At 36.4% G+C, this 20,756-nt stretch overlaps 2 protein-coding genes across 4 annotated transcripts in view; one reads left to right on the top strand and one right to left on the bottom strand.

The window, feature by feature from the left end:
* Positions 1–7,305: 7,305 nt before the first annotated feature.
* LOC129248317 (guanine nucleotide-binding protein subunit alpha homolog) lies at positions 7,306–12,783 on the bottom strand. Its single transcript, XM_054887815.1, has 6 exons — positions 12,079–12,783; positions 11,827–11,965; positions 11,560–11,765; positions 11,375–11,506; positions 8,533–8,672; positions 7,306–8,458 (listed from the first exon to the last, which is right to left on the bottom strand). Exons 1-6 carry the CDS (start codon positions 12,364–12,366, stop codon positions 8,101–8,103), a joined length of 1,263 nt encoding a protein of 420 aa, XP_054743790.1. The 5' UTR covers positions 12,367–12,783; the 3' UTR covers positions 7,306–8,100.
* A 1,390-nt stretch (positions 12,784–14,173) lies between these two features.
* Positions 14,174–20,756, top strand: part of LOC129247844 (uncharacterized) — a 78,625-nt gene continuing 72,042 nt past the window's right edge. For 2 of the 3 annotated variants that reach the window (XM_054887191.1, XM_054887190.1), the window contains exons 1-3: positions 14,174–14,372; positions 16,983–17,480; positions 17,638–17,860. In XM_054887191.1, coding sequence (XP_054743166.1) covers positions 14,282–14,372; positions 16,983–17,480; positions 17,638–17,860 — 812 coding nt within the window. In that variant the 5' untranslated portion in view covers positions 14,174–14,281. The remainder of the gene's footprint in view (positions 14,373–16,982; positions 17,481–17,637; positions 17,861–20,756) is intronic. The other variant, XM_054887192.1, reaches the window with a different exon arrangement.

The raw sequence follows: 20,756 nt of genomic DNA on the forward strand, positions 1-20,756 counted from the left end.
TCCACAAACGAAATTCCTTTCGTATCCCAAAAAACTGAGGCTAACACCTTCTTCGGCACAAGGAAATCGAGATATAAAGTCAGCGTACCTATTGTAATGACCAATGGTGTATGGTATGAGGACCCATTCTGAAGGCTCTGGACGACGGATTTTGGTCTTAACATGGTGAATCGTTGTTTCTTTACGAAACAAATCTGGAAAATATGTATTGCGTTAATGTTGAGAAACCAAGCTTTGTATATGCACTTATAAAGGGTCATCAGATTGGAGCTACTTTTTCCAAAAGGGGGTTTTCTACAGATCAGGCGTGGCTACTGTCAAACTAAATACATAATGTTTTTCAGTATTCATTGACATTTCATCATGGGAGAGTTACGCCTCAACAAAGTTTACAGATCGTAAAATTGTATTACGAAAATCGAAGTGTGCAAAAGGGTTCATCGCGCGCTCAGGCCAACTTATGGTGTTTAGCGATGAAGCCTATTTTTGGCTCAATGGCTATGTCAATAACCAAATTGTCATATTTGGGCTGAGGAGCAACCCGAAACCATTCAAGAACAGCCATTACATCCATTGAAAACAACCGTTTGGTGCGGCCTATGAGCTGGAGGAATCATCGCCCATATTTCCCTTAAGATGAGGCTGGCGCCAATATAACAGTGAATGGCGAACACTATCTCGCCATGATAAACGACTTTTTGATACCGGAAATTGAAACCCGTCATCTCCACAACAATTTCTCCAACAGGTGGGTACTACTTGCCATGCTGCCCGTGAAATAATGGATTTACATACCGCGACGCCTTTTCGGTGCGCAATTTATCTCTCGTCTCGGACCAGTGGACTGGCCACCAAGATCGTGTGATATTACACCCTTGAATTTTTATTTGTGAAGGTATATAAAGTATAAATGCTTTGTGAATAAACCAGCTTCGATTGAGTTCAACAACGATTGGAATCCAATATTACTAAAGTTATTTCCGAGATGCTCACCGAAGTCCTCCAGCGAGTCATTCAAAATTGGTGTTTACGGATGGTGGAATTACGGCGCAGTTGTGGCCAATATTTGAAAGGGATTATCTTTAAAAAATAAATGTCATAAATGGTTCTACACAAAAATAATAGAGATTGCCTAATCAATTTGAATTTTCGTTGCTTTATTTCAATTTAAAATCCGATACCTCTAAATTGATCACCCTTAACAATGTATATTTCAGACAAGGATTCGAGTAGTCTCTCAGAAGACGTTGCTTAACTTTCTCATGTCTTTTCAGGTTGTTTTGATCTATTAAATCAGCAGAAAAAATAAAATTCAAATTATGCGAATCCTCAATTCAAAATTAAATAGAAATTTCTGTTCTCCGATAATCAGCTGTTTCAGATTTAACTTTGAACCTCAAACTAATTCACGCGATTTGCAATTTCGACTTTGGATTTCGAGCACATGCCCGATAGAGTTACATACCAAAATACTCTGAATGAGGAGTGGAATCCATTTAGTTTTGACTCTCCGTCCGTGCGCACGATAACTCAATCAAAAATTAATATATTTCAATGATTACCATTCGGAATTAACAGAGAGAACGTTGGTTCGAATCTCGGTGAAAGCAAAATTATATTAATAAAAACATGTTTCTAATAGCGGTTGCCCCTCGGCAGGCAATGACAAACCTCGGAGTGTATTTCTGCCATGAAAAAGCTGCTCATAAAATATCTGCCGTTCGGAGTCGGCTTGAAACTGTAGGTCCCTCCATTTGTGGAACAACATCAAGATGCACACCACAAATAGGAGGAGGAGCTCGGCCAAACACACAAAAAGGGTGTACGCGCAAATTATATATATATATTATATATATATTATATATATATATATATGATACCCATATTACTCTTTGTACAAGGTAGTTTTGAAAAAGTATTGAAAGCGGGTGAAATCGCCCAAAATTCACGCCAGCCTTCCAAACAACAGTAATGTTCAAAAAAGGACAAACATATAAATGACGCCAAATTACTCAAACCCATAAAAGTAAATTCGATTAAGAAATTTTTTGGAAAAAATGAGCGGTGCTACACCTATTTTTTGGTAAAACTCGTAAAAACTCATCCAAGCTTGGTACACGGTATTGCTTCCCACTTCCTTTAGATTCGATATAAAGGGTTAGGGGTAGTCAGAATTTTCAAAAAATTTGTTTTTTAGCATTTTCTTAAAGTATAATATCTTAAAAATATTGTGTGAAAAATTGAAGAGAATCCGACAAATACTTTTCGAGTTATTCAACAATTAACAAAGGGCGCTCCGAAGCAGATAGCAAAACTTTCAATGCGTTTTTCTCAAAACTATATTTTTTTTTGACTATCTCTAACCCCACAAATATTATCGAGGTCGGATAAAAATCATTTTTATATGCGAAGTCTAAATTTCTTTCGCCCCTGATACAATTTTTATTGAGAATTTCGTAACGTCCACGTCCACCTCACATAACGGTAAATTTTAGTAAGTAAAAATTGCCTACGTTCGGGCGGAACCAAACTTCTTTATGCCTGTGAACATTTAAGTAAAATTCAATTTGCACTTGCTCTTGGCTTTTAGAATCAAAGTAACTCATGGACAATAAGAAATTAAAGTACATATTTCTCCTAATATTTATTATACCCGCACCTAAATTAAATTTTATCAAATTATTCGCGGGTATAAATAGTTCGGTGCGGGCCGAATTCAGCACTTGCCTTTTTTTATTTTTGGATTTTTTTTATAATTTTATTATTAGTATTAGTATTCAAAATATATGCTGCTAAAATATCCATTTGCCGAGTTAAAAAGTGATTTTCGTCCTGTAACCTTTTTTCTTGTAGAGGCAAAATTTCATTCTGCATCGACTTTAAAATTATTTTTATGTCAAAATAAACGTATAAAATTATATGTATATATTTATGAGAGGTGACTTCATCGGAGAAATACATTTGTTTCAAAGTGCTTCCCCATAAAAAAGGTCGTTGCATATATATATAATTGGCGCGTACACCCTTTTTGGGTGTTTGGCCGAGCTCTTCCTCCTATTTGTGGTGTGCGTTGTTGATGTTGTTCCACAAATGGAGGGACCTACAGTTTCAAGCCGACTCCGAACGGCAGATATTTTATGAGGAGCTTTTTCATGGCAGAAATACACTCAGAGGTTTGTCATTGCCTGCCGAGAGGCGACCGCTATTAGAAAAATGTTTTTCTTAATTTTGGTGTTTCACCGAGATTCGAACCAACGTTCTCTCTGTGAATTCCGAATGGTAGTCACGCACCAACCTATTCGGCTACGGCGGCCGTCGTTGCATACAGTTGTTAAATATATAGATAGTTTTCCCAGAAGGTGTTCGCAGTGGACGCTTTCCTCGACATTGAGAGGACTTTTAATAATGCCCGTCCGGAGCCAATCACAAACTTTCTGGATAAACTGAGGGTCGGAACCGTCCTTATAAAGTCTACACAAGAATGATAGAACGGTTGTGGGTGGCAGTGTGACGTGGTGCTTCTCTACAGCTATTTATCAAGAAATATAAAATACCGCTAAGCTGTCCGACAGGATAGAGCACCTGGACGCCGGATATTGAAGAGAATTGCATGGAGTATTCATCTTGTGAAACACTTTGCAGAGGACGACGTCGATTAATAAGATGGAGGAAGTCACACTGCATGCCCATGATGAACAGATTTTAAAGGTGAGCTCTTTAGCAGATCTTTATTCGGCTGATGGACTGACATCACTTGTGGTGTGTTTACAAAAAAACTGATATCACTAACGATACACAAACAAAATCAGCCAATGACACTTTGTTGCCATCTGAACAACGACTGATTGGACGAGTGTGTGAATTGCATCTGAAATGCTATACGATTGTGTTAGTGGTATACGAAAGAAAATCAACACAGTTTTCGTTCATGCTACTCCGTTGCTATCTGGACTTCGTTCTGTTGAACGAGTAAGTGTAGGTGAAATGATCGTGCAGAATTCGGCTGCCTAATCTCTAAGTGACATGACAGCCAAAGTTCCTTCACAATTTTCTTTTGCACCATAGTTAAAGAGTAAACCTGGTAAATCTGAAATCTGATAATCATGATTACTGCATACCCTCCTAGGAGCTCAAATTACCTCTGCAGTGTGTTCTACTCGAAAGTAGCCGCAATCAGGGAAACAGCTGATTGGGTCCATACTTGTGTAATCACTGTGAGGGAAATAAACATTTAGTATGATTTTCCTTTCGACCGAAACCGAATACTTCTACACTAGGCTCATTTGGGTATCTGAAGCATGCGGGAAACTGCTGAATGAGCTAGCTAAACAGAGGAGCCGCGCGAAAGTTTCTCTACAAAATGAGGGAACTGTGGTACCGTTGAGAACTTGTAATCTGCTCCAGGAAAGGTGGGCCTCAACTAAGCGAGCGCGGGGTAAGTACACTAACGTGCAATGTCGCGAGATCCTTCTGCTCACGAGTGGATCGGAGTTGATCTCGAATTTCGTGGATATCCTTTCAGGACACTGCCTTTTAGTTATTCATGTGGTGAGACTTAGTATTTCTGCGAGCCATTTCTGCAGCATGTCTGGACGATGAGGTTGAATAATCTCACCACATTCTCCTTTGCTGTCCTGCCCTTGCGGCTCTGAGATTTAGACATCTTTGCTCTTACTATTTTCTACGCTTAGATATACCCATCTGTTACCACGAAACTGTTAACAGAATCGTAAGTAGTCATTAATCGGTCTTCTCCAAAACCCCCAAAAATATAACCCTCCTGTACGGGTGTCACTGGTGTCACAAGGGACGAATTTTGATTTCTCGCCCATATGTGCCCTCTCATGGAAACCACATAACTTAATCGAGACTTACCCATATATTTTGTTGAAATAATGCACTTTCTGTTCCTTTCAAACATGTTGCCTGTTTCTATCAAAGCCTCATAAGCCCTAATTGGACTCGAACATTCTTTCAATACATCTCGAACTATATTAATTTAAGGGTTAAGACCAATCTGCAATTTAAAATAAAATCGATTTTTTTCTTTAAGAGCACCTTTTTGATGGATGAATGTAATTGAATTTTATACTTTTTTTAACTAACTTTTTTATTTAAAAAAATGGGTTAGTGCCCTTATTTGCATAAAAAATGTTTTTTCCCCCAAATTTTCTACGTCACTCTCTAGTTAACTAATCAAACTTCAAAAAGTCTTAATTTACTTAATATAGATAAATATTTCGGTACCTCCTGGAAAATCTGATTCACGCGGAGCCATGTAGCTCCGCCATTTAATTTAATTTAAATTTTTTTGCAATAAAGGGTGATAAATTTAGAGATAGCGGATTTTAGGATGGAATTTTTTTCCTTGTTCACTCCTCTCGGAAGCATAGGTCCTCGATAAAACTTGTCTTGCGGTGGTTTCGTTAGTCTATTTGATTTCTGACAGGGTAGGTGATTAGCCTACCAAATCCGCTTTAGGATGGATTAGGCAATCTTTATTATTTTTGTGTATAAATAGAACCACTCATGAGATTTATATTTTAAAGGCAATCCCTTTCCAGTGTTGGCCGCAACTACGCCGTAATTTGTCCATCCGTAAAAACCAATTTTAAATGACTCGCTGGAAGACTTCGGTCGGTATTTCGTAAATAACTTTAGTAATGTATGTAAGTTTCCACCGCCTCAATTGAAGTTGATTTATCCACAAAGCATTTAGACTTTACATACCCAGACAAATAAAAGTCCAAAGGTGGCCACGATTTTAGTGGCCAATCAACTGGTCCGAGACGAGAGATAAATTGCTCACCGAAAAGACGACGTAGTAAATCCATTATTTTACGGGCTGCGTGGCTGTATGGCAAGTAGCGCCGCCTTGTTGGAACCAAATGTTGTAGAGATCACGGACTATCAAAAAAGTCGTTTATCATGGCGCGATAGCGTTGGCCATTCACTGTTACATTGACGCCAGCCTCGTCATTGAAGAAATATAAGCCGATGACCCCTCCAGTCCATAGGGCGCACCAAACGGTATTTTCAATGGATTGTTCTTGAATGGCTTCGGGTCACTCTTCAACCCAAATATGACAATTTTGCTTATTGACGTAACCATTGAGCCAAAAATGGACCTGACCCACTGAAGCGGCTGTTCGAGCTATTGTGACTAAATTTAGAAGCAAATTTACATTATTGTACATCAAACCACCAACACGCTTACGTAGAACTGAAGAAAATATCGCAGCTGTATCGGCCAGTGTTAATGATGACCATCAATTATCGATTCGTCGCCGTTCGCAGCAATTGGACCTCTGTTACTCAACAACGTGGAAAATTTTGCGAAAGGATTTAGGTGTGAAGCCTTTCAAAATACAGCTGGTGCAAGAATTGAAGCCGAACGACCTACCGCAACGCAGAATCTTTGGTGAATAGGCTCTTGGAAAGTTGGCCGAAGATCCACTTTTTTATCGAAAAATTGTGTTCAGCGACGAAGCTCATTTTTGGATCAATGGGTACGTAAATAAGCAGAATTGTCGATTTTAGAGTGAAGATCAGCCAGAAGAATTGCAAGAGCTACTAATGTATCCAGAAAAGGTCATAGTTTGGTGCGGTTTATGGGCTGGAGGTATCATTGGGCCGTACTTCTTCAAAGATGCTGCGAATCGTAACGTAACTGTGAATGGTGAGCGCTACCATGAAATGATATCCAACTTTTTTGACCAAAATGCAAGAGATTGACTTGCATGACATGTGGTTTCAACAAGACGGTGCCTCATGCACCACAACACGCGTAACAATGGACTTCTTGAGAGGCGAATTCGGTGAACATTTTATTTCACGTTCGGGACCTGTCAATTGGCCACCCAGATCGTGCGATATAAAGCCTTTAGATTATTTTTTGTGGGGCTATGTTAAAGCTTATGTCTATTCAGACAAGCCTGCCCCAATTAACGCATTGGAAGACAACATTAAAGCATTTATATGTGAGATACCGGCCGAAACATTGGAAAGAGTATGCCAAAATTGGACTAAGCGGATGGACCATTTGAAGCGCAGTCGCGGTCAACATTTGCATGAAATAATCTTCAAATATTAAATCATGTGGACTATACTGCCGATTTTAATAAACATTTCATGCATTTTTCTGAATTTTACGTGTTTTTTTGAAAAACTTTCCTATAGCTCTTAAAAAATCACCCTTTACTTGGAAGTAGTCTGCGCCGATTTCATAAAATAAATCAAAAAATATGTTGTGGGTCGATAGTTCATTAAAATTTACTAAAAAATCGTTAATAACAACAACAAAAATATTTTGATACCTTAGTTTTTTATTTTATTTTAAATATTAAAGGGACAATTTATTTGATCGATTCGTAAAGCGATAAAATACATGGATCACAATAAACCTTGGTTGAATAGTTAATTTGTTAAAGAGTGGATAATATTTTTCTGTGTAAGAATATATGTATATAAAAATATATTTCTTCATTCGTAAATGTTAGTAGAAATTTGTAAAATCTGTTACGTCAACTTTTTTATATATGTACGTGCATTCTTTTGTTTGTATATGCATGTATGTATGTATGTATAAATTGCGACGAAATTCGCACTTATTGCTTATTCTTCATACTGATATTTTGTGCTATATTCTGAATAATATCGTCCACTTTAATGTTAACAAATATGATGATATTCTTTATACATTACGCAAAAATAAAATTAAATATAAATACAGTATATTTATAAAGTTTATGAATACATTCCATTCTTATATACGGTAGGTGTAAACGTATAAATATATATGCAAAAAAATTTATATACATTAAAAAACTTTACACTGATATCTTCATATTTGCCCTTGCAGCAGCACTTTTTGGAAAATGTACCTTTAATGCATTTAGTAGGGATTTATGTTTTCTCAATCAATGTAACAGTAATATATGCACTATATTCTCAGCATATATGGTACTGTTATACATCTTGATATTAGCCATATTATGCCAACAATATGATTTTGTTTAACTTCCTCATACTTTATTTGTATAAATACGCCGATGACGTGAGAGAAATCAGTAGAACTTTTTTTTAGCTACCTGCCCAATTTCATTGTAACATCAAGGCATTCAAATTTCTCTGTAATATTGTATCTTTAACTGAATTGAAGACAATTTTAATATTTCGAGTATCTATGGCAGTGGTGAAGTGGTGATAGATGCGGCTTTGTGGACTTTTGTGCACACTCATAAACATTTGCAAAGTAAAATTCTGCACGTCGAGCAGCGAATGTGGGTTTCCGCTGAATTGAGGATAAAACCAGCGGATATCAGTCTCTGGATTGCGTACTTTTTGCTCAAGCAAATCAGTTTTGTTTAAAAACAATATTATAGATATTCCCTTAAACGTATTATTGTTAACGATTGTGTCGAATATGTTTTTCGATTCTTCCAGTCGGTTTGTTTTTCTGCGAAAAAATATATAGTAAACTTTAAATACTTCAAACACCTTATAAATAGATTTTCTTGTATTATACTTTACCTATCCTCAGCAAGGACCTGATCAAATTCTGAACTGGAGACTAAGAAAATTATCGATGTCACTGACGAATCAAAACATTTGGTCCACTTTTGTCGTTGAGTACGTTGGCCACCAACATCAACAAACACAAATGGAATGTTCTAAAACGAAATAAATGCATAAAAAATTGTTGTAAATGTGGCATTGTTATAGAAAATCTACATCAAAGATAAGGGATGAAAATAAGATTGTTAAAGTACAATAAGAAAAAACAACATATTTTGTCATTGTTATACCAGAATAAAGGGTGTTTTTTTAGAGGTTAGGTTTTCAAGTTGGCACTACTTTTTTCGTAGATGGCCTTTTTGACAGCTGTCACTTGATTTATGCTCAGTTTGGTTTGCCATTTCATAATGAATAGACTTACACCTGAACAACGTTTGCAAATCGTGCAAATTTATTACGAAAATAATGGTTCGGTTCGCGCGACGCATCGAAGAAAATTTTATTCAGCGATGAAGCTCACTTTTGGTTGAATGGGTATGTCAATAAGCAAAATTGTCGCATTTGGAGTGAACATAATCCACAAGCCATTGCTGAGACGCCATTACATCCTCAAAAAGTCACTGTTTGGTGTGCTCTATGGGCAGAGGGAATCATTGGTCCATATTTCTTTAAAAATGAAGCCGGCTATAATGTTACAGTCAATGGAGAGCGCTATAGAGCCATGATTAATGACTTTTTCGTGCCTGAATTGGACGATGTTGATGTGGACGACCTTTGGTTCCAACAAGACGGCGCTACATGTCATACAGCCAACGCAACAATCGATTTATTGAAGGAAACTTTTGGTGAGCGCATTATCTCGCGCCGTGGACCTGTGGCGTGGCCTCCAAGATCGTGCGATATAACACCGCTGGACTATTTCTTGTGGGGCTATGTGAAGTCGCTTGTCTACGCAGATAAGCCCGAGACGATTGACGTCTTGGAAGAGAATATTCGGCGCGTTATTGCTGACATACGGCCCCAATTGCTGCAAAAAGTGGTCGAAAATTGGGCCTCTCGGCTGGAATTTATTCGAGCCAGCCGCGGCGGCCACTTGCCCAAAATCATTTTTAAAGCATAATGGCAAACCCTTATCTTTATAATAAAGCTAAATTCTTGGCCATAACATTAAATTATATATGTTTTATTTCATCTTGAAAACCTAACCTCTAAAAAAAACACCCTTTATATAATATTTTCCGTATTTTAAGGGGATGCTGTTGGAGTACTGGTGGTTGGCCGGATATAAATTCTGGCCGTTTCAGTAATTAGAACAAATTTTCAGGGCGATGCACACAGATACATATGTCAGCAATAATAGACGAAAAGCGTGAGAATATTGTAGGTATAGACAAACAAAAAATAAAGTTGCTTTTATTTTAACTGCTGCGAATCGAGTTCATTGTCGAAAAATAGACTTGCAGACGTTAGGTAACTATCCGGTTGGCAACTAAGTAATTGCGGATTTCACTCATAGATGGCTTCAGTTGAATTTTTAGGTTTGCAGACGTAGTACAAATATGAAACACATTTTGTTATTTGACAGTTGGCAATTCAGCTGTCAATCAGTAAAATAAGCGTTCGTTGAAAAATGGAAAATCAAAAGGAACATTTTCGTCATATTTTGCTTTTTTATTTCCGCAAAGAGAAAACCGCATCGCAAGCTCAATAAAAGTTATGCGCGGTTTATGGTAGCGAAACCTTAAAAGAACGGCAGTGACAGAATTGGTTTGCCAAATTTCGTTCTGGTGATATTTCACTCAAAGATGGAAATTGCTCTGGTCGTCCAGTTGAAGTTGATGACGCCCTAATGAAAGCAATAATCGATTCGGATCGTCACAGTCCAACACGTGAGATTGCAGAGAAGCTTAATGTATCACATATATGTATTGAAAATCACTTAAAAGAACTTGGCTATGTTCAAAAACTCGATACATGAGTTCCTCACGAACTGAAAGAAACGCATTTAACGCAACGCATTTACAGCTGCGATTTGATAAAGAAACGTAATGAAAATGATCCATTTTTAAAACGACTGATAACTGGCGATGAAAAATGGGTTGTTTACAACAATATTAAGCAGAAAATGGAGCAGGCCAGGTGACCAACTCAAACAACATCAAAGCTGATATTCACCAAAAGGTTTTGTTATCAGTTTGGTGGGATTACAAAGGAATTGTCTACTTCGAACTCTTACCACCCAACCGAACGATCATTTCTGATGTCTACATTGAACAACTAACTAAATTACAATAATTAACAACGCAGTTGAAGAAAAGCGGCCCGAATTGACAAATGAGTTGTCTTTCCATGCATTTCATTAGTGGTCGCAATCTCATGATATTGTTGAATGAAATGCATGGAAAGACAGACTAATTTCGACTTTCTGATGCAAATATGAAAGTACAAATATTAATTAAATCCTATTCATAGTATATAGGTTTAAGCACGAAGACGACCCGTACTGTTCTTATTGTGCACCAACTGCAGAAGACGCTGAACATGTGTTGTTTGTCTGTCCACGATTTGCGTTCGAAAGGGAGGAGCTAAGCACTACGTTGGGGAAGCCAATTACGGCTGATAACCTAGTGGATGTTATGACTGAGTCAGAACATAGGTCCGCTGGTCTTAATGAAGAGGCAATAGGCCGCTCCCCTTCCTTGAAGTACTACTTAACGGTTGTCCGGTGGGAGAAAAACGGAGCTGGGGTGGGTTTATAGTGGGTGAGCCGAAAGGCAAGTCTCACACTTTTCGGCTTTCAATGTTTTGTGCCATTTCCATTAAAAAACATATTAATAAAAGCAAACATTTCACTTACTTGTATTTTTACACAAAATTCATAAACTCCTTTGGTTGCTTTCCGACAGTGTAAAATATCTTTGTGTGTCGGCACGTAGTCATACGTAGCAAGGCGGTCAATATCATTCAGGAAATAACTGACAGAATCACTCTGAAATTAATTTTTACATGTATCCTTTTGTTTAAAACCAAATGCAAACTTACAATTTGAAATTCTCTTCGCCTTTCATAGGCACGCCTTATGCCACGATCTTGCCACAGTCGACGGATGTATGGAGCCCACTGTATAAAATTGTCGATTTCTACATTACAGCATTCGATTAATTTGGCGTAATTCGCGTCGTTTTCTCTTTCGTTGTTTTCCCAAGGGATTTCCAGTTTTTGACGTGCGTCAATCAATACTTGCATTCCTTCAATAAAAAATATATAAATCCATACTTGATGGAAGAAAAATAAATGTTTTTCACTTACCTCGTAGTACATTTTGATATATCACATATTGGTATTCGCGAATTAGTTCGGGTTCAAAGTTAATTCCGTGTATTATACGCATTTGTTTGAGAAAAGTAGATTTTCCTGATTCGCCAGCCCCCAAAAGCAATAGTTTCACCTAAATTTATAAAATATGTATGAGAATTACTTAAGTAACTATAACTTGTTGACTTTTTAATTATCGCCAGTCTAATTTTATATACCTACATAAAATTGAGTCGAGATCTTTACCTGTCGGCGGAAGGTGTGCTTCTCCTTCTCCAAAAACTTGTCGATTTCCCGAGATTTATATCTCTGTTCCAACTCTTCTGGTGTGTTGCGTAAACGTACAAGGTATGATAGAACATTTCCACAACAACGAAGGCAAGCAAATCTTGACGACAATAGTCCACTTCCCTGTCTACTTGTACGGTATGCCTCAGTATCGCGTTGTCCTTCCATCAAGTGTGCCATTGTACCCATCTCATTGTGCGTAGATGCAAGTGTAGCGCTACGACGAATCGCTGCGTCACCACCCATCTTGTGTATATAGGGCGGGGCAAGGCCGTTCCCGAAATCGCTTCTGGTTAATATAGCTGTCTTACTTTGGTTTCCCACCAAGTTTTCGGCCTTATGCCTCACACCAAATCTTTCAGCTTAATGTATTGACACCATTTCATCACAATGATATCGCCTCTCTTCTGAACAGCCTCCTTTAGCAAATTAACTAATCAATCCCGCTAAGCTGCTGCCGCGGTTTGCTGCAGCAGCCCTAATTCAAGAGCAATAACAAAGCTCTAAAATGATATCTATTTGAAAATAGATTAAATGTAAAATGCACTTTTCTTAAAATCATAGACAGTGGATAATAAAAACTTGACGAGGGCAGTTTATTGTTTTTTCGTGTATCAAAACAATTTTCCGTAGTTGCACTGAAATTTCACTTTTATCCCTGTCTTGGCCACTAACGAAAACAGTGACATCTGGCGATGTGTCATACAAAGCGACATCTTATGTCGGTAGAAAGAATATTTTTATATTTTTGTACCCAATGACCTGTAAACTGAATACAAAAATTGTGTGGACTGTGTGCTTGTTTAAAAAAGCCAGTAAGAATTAGCAAATAAGAAGATTTGGAAAATAACATATACTATTCTCCCAAGAGAGAAGCGTTAAATTTTTTCGTTAATAGGCATATGGGAAGATTTAAAAGGTAGCTGCAAAAACTGATGTGGGATCTGTCGGCGATAATTCCACTGTGCTGCTACGAACATATTTTCTTTGCAAATTAGCTAAGCAATTTATTTTATTTTACATGTGCTCCTTTGAAATGAAATAAAAATATATAAAGTGAGGTTAATGGAATACAATACGTCGTTGCTCATGGGCAACGAAGTAACATGAGCAGTGGACTAGAGCTTAGAGCATAAAGGAATATTTTTTTAACTATAGTTGAAAACTGAATAGACCTAAGGTGAGGCCCCCATTTTCTACGAATTTCGTTTTTGCTATTTCAACTCACAAATGTGAACAAATTTCAACGCGACTTCAGATTGATACCGATGTAGAAAAAATGTTTGCATTCAAAATGCGTCGATTTGTTAATTCGATCCAAAAAGGTGTTTATACATATGTAAGTATTGAATTTACGGTTTTAAATATAAGTGCCTGAAAATTAAACATTATCATAATTAATAAAGAGGCATTTATACGGATGGATTTTCTATGCGATTCTAAAACGCACGACAAAAATCACTAGTGTAAATGGTTATACAGGTTAACTTTTTCGAGCGATTTTTCAAACGATTATCAAAAATAGAGTAGATAGAATCAGACTTAAGGTACAATATATAACCTATAGTTTTATGCCGTCTCCGAAGGGATATTTTTTTTTCATGGCGGAGATACACTTGGAGGCTTGACTAGGGGCGACCACTATTATAAAAAACGTTCTCTATATTTGGTGTTTCATGCACGGGATTTTGAACACCGTCAATATATTTATATTAAGGATCCGGGAGTCTATGCAACTGTTGAAGTACGTGCTACAAAATAATTGATTGAAAATGATGCATGGCTATTTTTATAAATACAGAAACCTTTTTTCTCCTCTACAAAATCAATATTAATGTATTAAGTTTTTTACTTAATACCATTTGCAATACAAGAGGGCGAATAAGTGCTTTACTATAAAAACCTTTTAAGTTCAAATCTTATTCACATCAATATCTCTACGATAACTCTTTGATTGCTATAAATTTGACTGATCGTATGCATTGATTGAACGCTGATGAAGACAGCGTGTAATGGCAATTTGCTCTTCAACTACCAATATGGCAACATCTGCATTTCACAATTTTTGTTGTTTGGAAAATATATATTCAGTTTTGGAGTTTATTTTGCGTCTTAAATAAACATTATCCATTGTATTATATATTTCGGGACAAGTCATAAAATGTTTACTACAAAAGGTATTGCTTCTTCAGTGAATCGGCTGAGTGCAATAAATTCATTAAGCTTCAGAAAAGAATTCAATGGTGTTTATAGTGAGTATAATTTTAACTTGTTTGATGAAAGATTGTGTGCGGTGGCCGGGCTGCTTTGGTATATTTGAAGGGCATTTCAATAAACCCATATTAATTACACTAAGTGAAGCATAGTCATTCTTTCATTTTGTCCCACCATCTACATATGTACATATTTTTCCATTGTAAAAAAGATGCAATTTCGTAAGAAATAAGTTGGATATTTCACGGGAAGGAAAATTATGAAGATTAAAACAAATTCTAATGAAGTTCAACCTACGATGTAGACAAATTAAGATCAACCGATATGGCGAACTCGAACTTTGGAGTTGGCAAAGTCTCACGGGAAATGCCATGCAACTAACCCATTCTCCGTGTCTTGACTTCTTTATTGATCCAACTTTAGATAGAAATGGTATATGGCTGACCACGTATATGTATAGTATCATATATCAGTTCTCTATATTTTTCTTATTCTACCATTGGTAATAAAATTTCTCTCTTGTTTTTATTCCAAAGAATTTGTCTTCTAACGAATTATGCACAGGGGTGGGGTTTGAAACATTTGTTGCTTGAAGTAAATGCAACTACGTCCTAACGGGCAGAACGTGCACGTTATCCGCTTATTTCATCTATTTAAACAGCAAAATTTTATTTCAGTTGTTAGGGGTCAAAGATCAGATTTTCGAATAATTAAAAACCTTATACTCGTAATTGAAGAATTTGTTGTCCGATTTTAACAGAAGCGAGTAACAGACACAGAATTCAATGAAATCATTAATAATATGACCTTACAACCATATGGCTAAGAACAATGTAACATTTGTATGTAATCGCGAACATCCAGCGAACATACGAAGGCCTAGAAGAAGAGGAAGAATTCTTGCATGCTATTTTATTTATTTTTCAACAGAGTAATAATTATTAATAACTGTTCCACTTGTAACGAAAACCATCTTCGTTTTTTTCTAGTTATTATTCAAGGGGGAAAACAGCTGTCATTGCCAAAATAAAATGTATTTATATGTAGTGTACATGTCTACACACATACATAAATACGCATGCAAATGCATTTGATAACAATCGCTGTTATAATCTCAATATGGTAAATGCATGTATTTGTATGCCAACTATTTTTGAGTTGATACTAGATAATGGGCTTAATTGTAGTAAATTTATTAACTTATCGAAAGCATATTTCCATAAAAAGCAAGGACCTATCATTCTAATTATGGAAGTCCCAACCTATAAAAACCTAGGGAACCTCTAGGTAAAGCGTACAAAATTACTTTTTTTTCACGATAAACGAGGGTCGAGGCGCACTAGACAGGGTTAGTTTACTAGGGTGACAGCTCTTGTTAGTAGAACCGGCTGTAATGAGAATGAAAGACTACACAAAACATCTGACACATCAGCTTGGTAGTGCACAGTACCAACACTCACCGCCATAAACACTCAGGCCAACCACGGGCTCAACCAAAACCGCCCCTGCGAGAGGACTGTCCTAGTAGCATTAGACTTACCGAAGGCTTCCAATACAATCAGCCACTTTACGCTACTAAATAATATCCAACAGTCGACCATCCCGTCGGGACTGACGGTTGGTCCGCGAACTATCTGTGTGGTCGACAATCGTTTGCCATTTTTCGAGACCACCAACCAGTACCTGTTGCAGACGAAGAGCTTCAGCTGCCTTGTGAGACTCGCGTAACTTTGGCTCCATTACGATCTGGATATTGTATAGCGGGTTAAACTCCTACTTATCCAGAATCGATCTCGATATACTAAATATACTATGTCTGGTATGTAAAGGTATACCGCACGATACTAACCACCTATTCATATGTCCTCTTAAACCCACTCATCTAACACCCCTATCCCTAGGGACCCAACCTGTGAAACTGTACGTTTCGAAGATCTACTATTAGATCAGCTAGACGCTGACGATCAGTGACTACACCGCACTGGCAGGATTTAGTGAACTGCTTAAACAACAAAAACAACGTTTTTTCGTGACCGTATTTGCTTATTGTACTGAAATATCGTTGATGAAAAGTGTATAGTGTGTATAACTCCATAGTTAACCTAGGACGCATTTAAGTAAGGTTTTATAATTCATAATATTTATGAAAATATTGTTTTATCGTAAAATTTATATATGCAAAGTATATTAAAAAAAACGTCACACACGAAAATTTGGACTAAAAAATCGCGCGAAATTTTGACTATTTATGAATATTGTTTTATTTATTGAAAGCTTAAATCAATTTTTCTCATTTTATTGGTTCTATCGAACCTCATTATTGGTTTTTTCTAGCAAGATTTTATAATTCAAGTAATAATAGCAAATTACTGTGAGTCGCACAAGGCAGCTAAAACTCTAATGAAAACGTGACTTTGCTTTTATCTAGGGAGGCATAGGAAATTGAAATCTTTGAAGCTGTTTTTATCGCATTTTCGATTTTTTCGATTATGACGTTCTTTCAGCAAGCGAGCTTTTATTTTCGTTTTTAGCGTTAATTTGCAAAGCAATTTGTGCTCGAATCATTTTTATATTTAGCTGCGTAACGTTTGATATGCTGTTATTGAGATACTAAAGCTACTAATAAATATTTTTTCTTTTTATTCAAGCCCATACTGGATTAAGGCAATTGCATACAACTATTGTTTGTCCGAATAATGCACGAGTTGCTACATTACCGTTACCCAACAACATCGATCCAGCTGAGTCTACGCGTTTTTCACCAAATCGTACTCGGGATATAAATGGTCCTGTGATTCTTTCACAACAAGCTCAATCGGTTTTATCCAAAATAGACATAACGGCAGACAACTCAGCTGCAACAACAAACAACACTTTGAGTGACAGCTATGGTCAGCAAGATCCTCATATACAATCTTATGACTGCTTCGGCGCGGTGAGTCTCAACGCAGTTATGCAAAGCAATGTGCCCAATCCATATGGTGGGATGAACAAGTTCTCGCATTTAAATATGCCTGGAGGGCAATGGTCTCAAGAGGGTAAATTCATGTCGCATAACTTGCACAGCTCCCATTATACTAATTTGCGCAAGGATGTGCGTTCTAACTGGATGACATATGACCAGGATTATAATATTAATAAAAAAGGTATGGAACTGTTATAATACGATTTGCATGTGTGTGTATGTACATATATTATATATGTAGTATGTTTGTATTTATTTGGGCATGGTTTGCGCTGAACTCACTCTATACTTAATATAGTCTAAAACAAATGCGTCATTGCACGTTAATTCCATATTAGAGTACGCAGCTACAGCAACAAACACACTTTTAAAAAATAATATAATGCCAAGTTTGGAAAAACGTCATTATTGTACAAAAGTCGAAGGAGATAAACAACCTACAGTTCTAAGCAAAAAGGAGCAGCTTAAAAAGGCGTTCAAAGACTATGGATCCACAGTAATAATATTTCATGTGACTATATCATTGGCATCGCTGGGAGCTTGTTATTTACTAGTTTCTGGGTAAGCGAAACAAACTAGAAAATGTCTTATACCAACAGTTTTCAATTATAATTTGTATCCTTATTTTACAATCATTCCCTTGTGGATATACACATCAACAATATTAGCACATTCCCCGATGAACCCCAGTAAAAGTTCGCTAAAAGCGACAGATAAGTTTTTTACATTCCTAAGCAGTGCAGTGATAACTAGACTGTGCTTATGGCCCTTCTAATCCTTTTTGTACCTTCGATGAGTTTATTTCATCAATAAGGTCGATTGGAAGAGAATGCAGCTAATACAAAATTCAAAATTATGTGTTACCGTTCAAATTCAAGTTAACAAAAATTTAGAGATTGTGAAGGCTACATGGAAACTGTTAAGCACGCACATGTTTTTTGTTTACAAGTATTATATTAAATTAAAGTTAAGAGAATTTATTAAAATACTTTGGAGTGGGTAAAATGTTTTTCCACATAAAATTTAAAAATGTCGTTTTACCCACTCAGGATTTCCCGACATACATATGCATGCGTGTATGCACGAGGTGGCGCAAAATGAATCACCCTATTGGAAGATTTATAATTTTTCAAATGGCGTCGTACTTCAATCAAATTTGACAGTTATGAACTAGACAGCTGTACTGCCTAGCAAGGAAGCGCGACAAAGTTTCCATCATTCAAAATGTTATTTTATCGGAAATAATAATGGTACCTAAACCAGGAAAAATTCTAAATGAAGTAACATTTTACCGGCCAATCGCTTTGCTTGCGGTAATGCGTAAACTCTTCGAAAAGCTGCTCTCCAAACGCTGGAAATCCATAATCACGTGCAGAGACTTTATACCCATAAATTTAGCTTCCACAACCGATCAAATTCATGGAATAACCCATACAATAGAATAGTAGGAAAGTAATAAAGCATGACTTTGGATGCAAAGCTCATGTGAAAAGAGTACATCAAAATCAAAGCTGTTGAACAGAGTTTAAAAATGCAAAAGCTCAATGGTAATATGGCAGAAATTCTGAGCTGAGCTGTCAACTCAAACAAACGGACCTAACGCCTTCAATTATGGGGATTACCGCAAATACTCATATTGATGTTATACAGCGTTGCCCAAACAAAACATTCAAAAGAATCGTTAAAGCTCCCTGGTATGTGTGTAACGAAGATTTGCACAAGGATTTAGCTATATTATAAAAATTGTATCAGATTCACGCGCATTAATGCAGAAGCTTCCGTACTTTGTGATGAAGGATCTGTTACAAGAAGATTAAAGAGAAAAAAATCTTTAAGGCTTATAATACGTTCACATATGCATTAATCACCTATAAATCCACCAAATTAATCTGCCCGTTCACATATGGCAGATTAGCTGCAAAATTGACAATCAGCTGTCAATACTGCTTTGGTCGAAAAGTATCGTTACTATTTAGGATTATTTTATAATCTCAAATTTTGTATGGGAAATCGCGCTTTTTAATTACGGATTTTGAGTTAAGCGTGAAAAAGTAGATCATCTACTTATATGTGAACGTATTATTAGTTGCCAATATTGTATGATTCGAAATTGAATTTTGTTAATTGAAAATTAATTATTAGTTTTAAACTAAGTGTAATGTTATGGATGGAAAGATCAGGTGGAGAAGGACTTGGCTTCACTGGGTGTGTCCAATTGGCGCCGGTTAGCACGAGAAAGAAACGACTGGCGCGCTTTGTTAAACTCGGTCAAAATCGCGTAAGCGGTTATCGCGCCAATTAAGAAGAAGAATGTTATGGATGTTAATTACATTATAGAATTCCAATAATTAAAAAAAAAATTGTAAGAAAGTTTTTTAAACAAAATTGATGATTAATTCTGCGCCACCTTGTACTATGCGGCACAATGCACTTGCACTTTCGTTCCATTTTCTTTTCCTCAAAAATCAACGTAAAAATCTACACTTCATTATACTAAAATTGAATGCACCATAAAACTGCATGCTTTGAAGTTTTCTAAGGAGCCTGATTACAAATTTTAATATTTTGATGACAATGTATTTAATTTGTTAAATTTAAACTTAGCTTGTTAAATTTTGTACAAAATTTAAAGCTTTGAATTTTATGGCTTTTGTTGCAGAATGCAATATCAGTCTTTGAAAAATATTTAACAGCGATGCGTTGGCAAGCATATATACGCATTTTTTATCGAGCACGGAGCCGTAACGGTACTTTTTGTGCTTGAATATATTTGCTGTAATTACATTCACTGAAACGCGTTCATTTATCTATTTCTCTTCAAGGGTTCGCATTGATTTTTGTGATTTAGTAGAAGCACTGATATTTTTGCGAGAAATATACTTAAGAACTATTCGGTCTTCGTCCAATATTTTGTGAATTATTTTCTGTATTACTTTCTGTTTTATTATGTATCCGGTAAGTAAATAAAAAATAAAATATATGAAGTATTTTACAGTACTTTACTTTAATTGAAACGATTCAATAATGTCGAAAAGGAATAATTGCATTCCAGCTCTTCGAAAAGTAATCATAGAGTTGCAAAAGACCAATTAAACGTTTTAAAAACGATGCCTTTTAATGAGTGAAATATTTTTCTAAGCAGAAATATTTTTCTAAAAGAGCAGGACGCGTTCCCAAAACAAGGAAAGCACGAAATCCTAATAGCCAGATTTGTAGGACGATAGTTAGATTGCCAAAACAGGATACCAGGAAGGGCACGGCTGATATTCATCGGGAAATTTTCTTTCATCTAAAAAAACCCATAGCGAAAAGAACAGTTGTGCTTCGATTGGCAGAAGCAGAGCTTCACGGTCGACTGGCACGTTCTTAAGTATTTTCGAATTGTATTAACTTTTCTATTTGAAGTAAAAAAATGTTTTTAAATAAAAAGACTGATACAGATTTAAACATTTTAAAT

Source organism: Anastrepha obliqua, chromosome 5, assembly GCF_027943255.1.
Source record: "Anastrepha obliqua isolate idAnaObli1 chromosome 5, idAnaObli1_1.0, whole genome shotgun sequence".
NCBI classification, from domain to species: Eukaryota; Metazoa; Arthropoda; class Insecta; order Diptera; family Tephritidae; genus Anastrepha; species Anastrepha obliqua.

Bases quoted from the DNA above. Each gene is read 5' to 3' on its own strand.
- LOC129248317 (XM_054887815.1), bottom strand. From the start codon at position 12,366: ATGGGTGGTGACGCAGCGATTCGTCGTAGCGCTACACTTGCATCTACG. The intron at 11,966-12,078 runs GTAAAGATCTCG...TTATAAATTTAG, and splicing joins AGCACACCTTCCGCCGACAG to GTGAAACTATTGCTTTTGGG. The intron at 8,459-8,532 runs GTAAAGTATAAT...ATTTTTTCGCAG, and splicing joins CAGGTCCTTGCTGAGGATAG to AAAAACAAACCGACTGGAAG.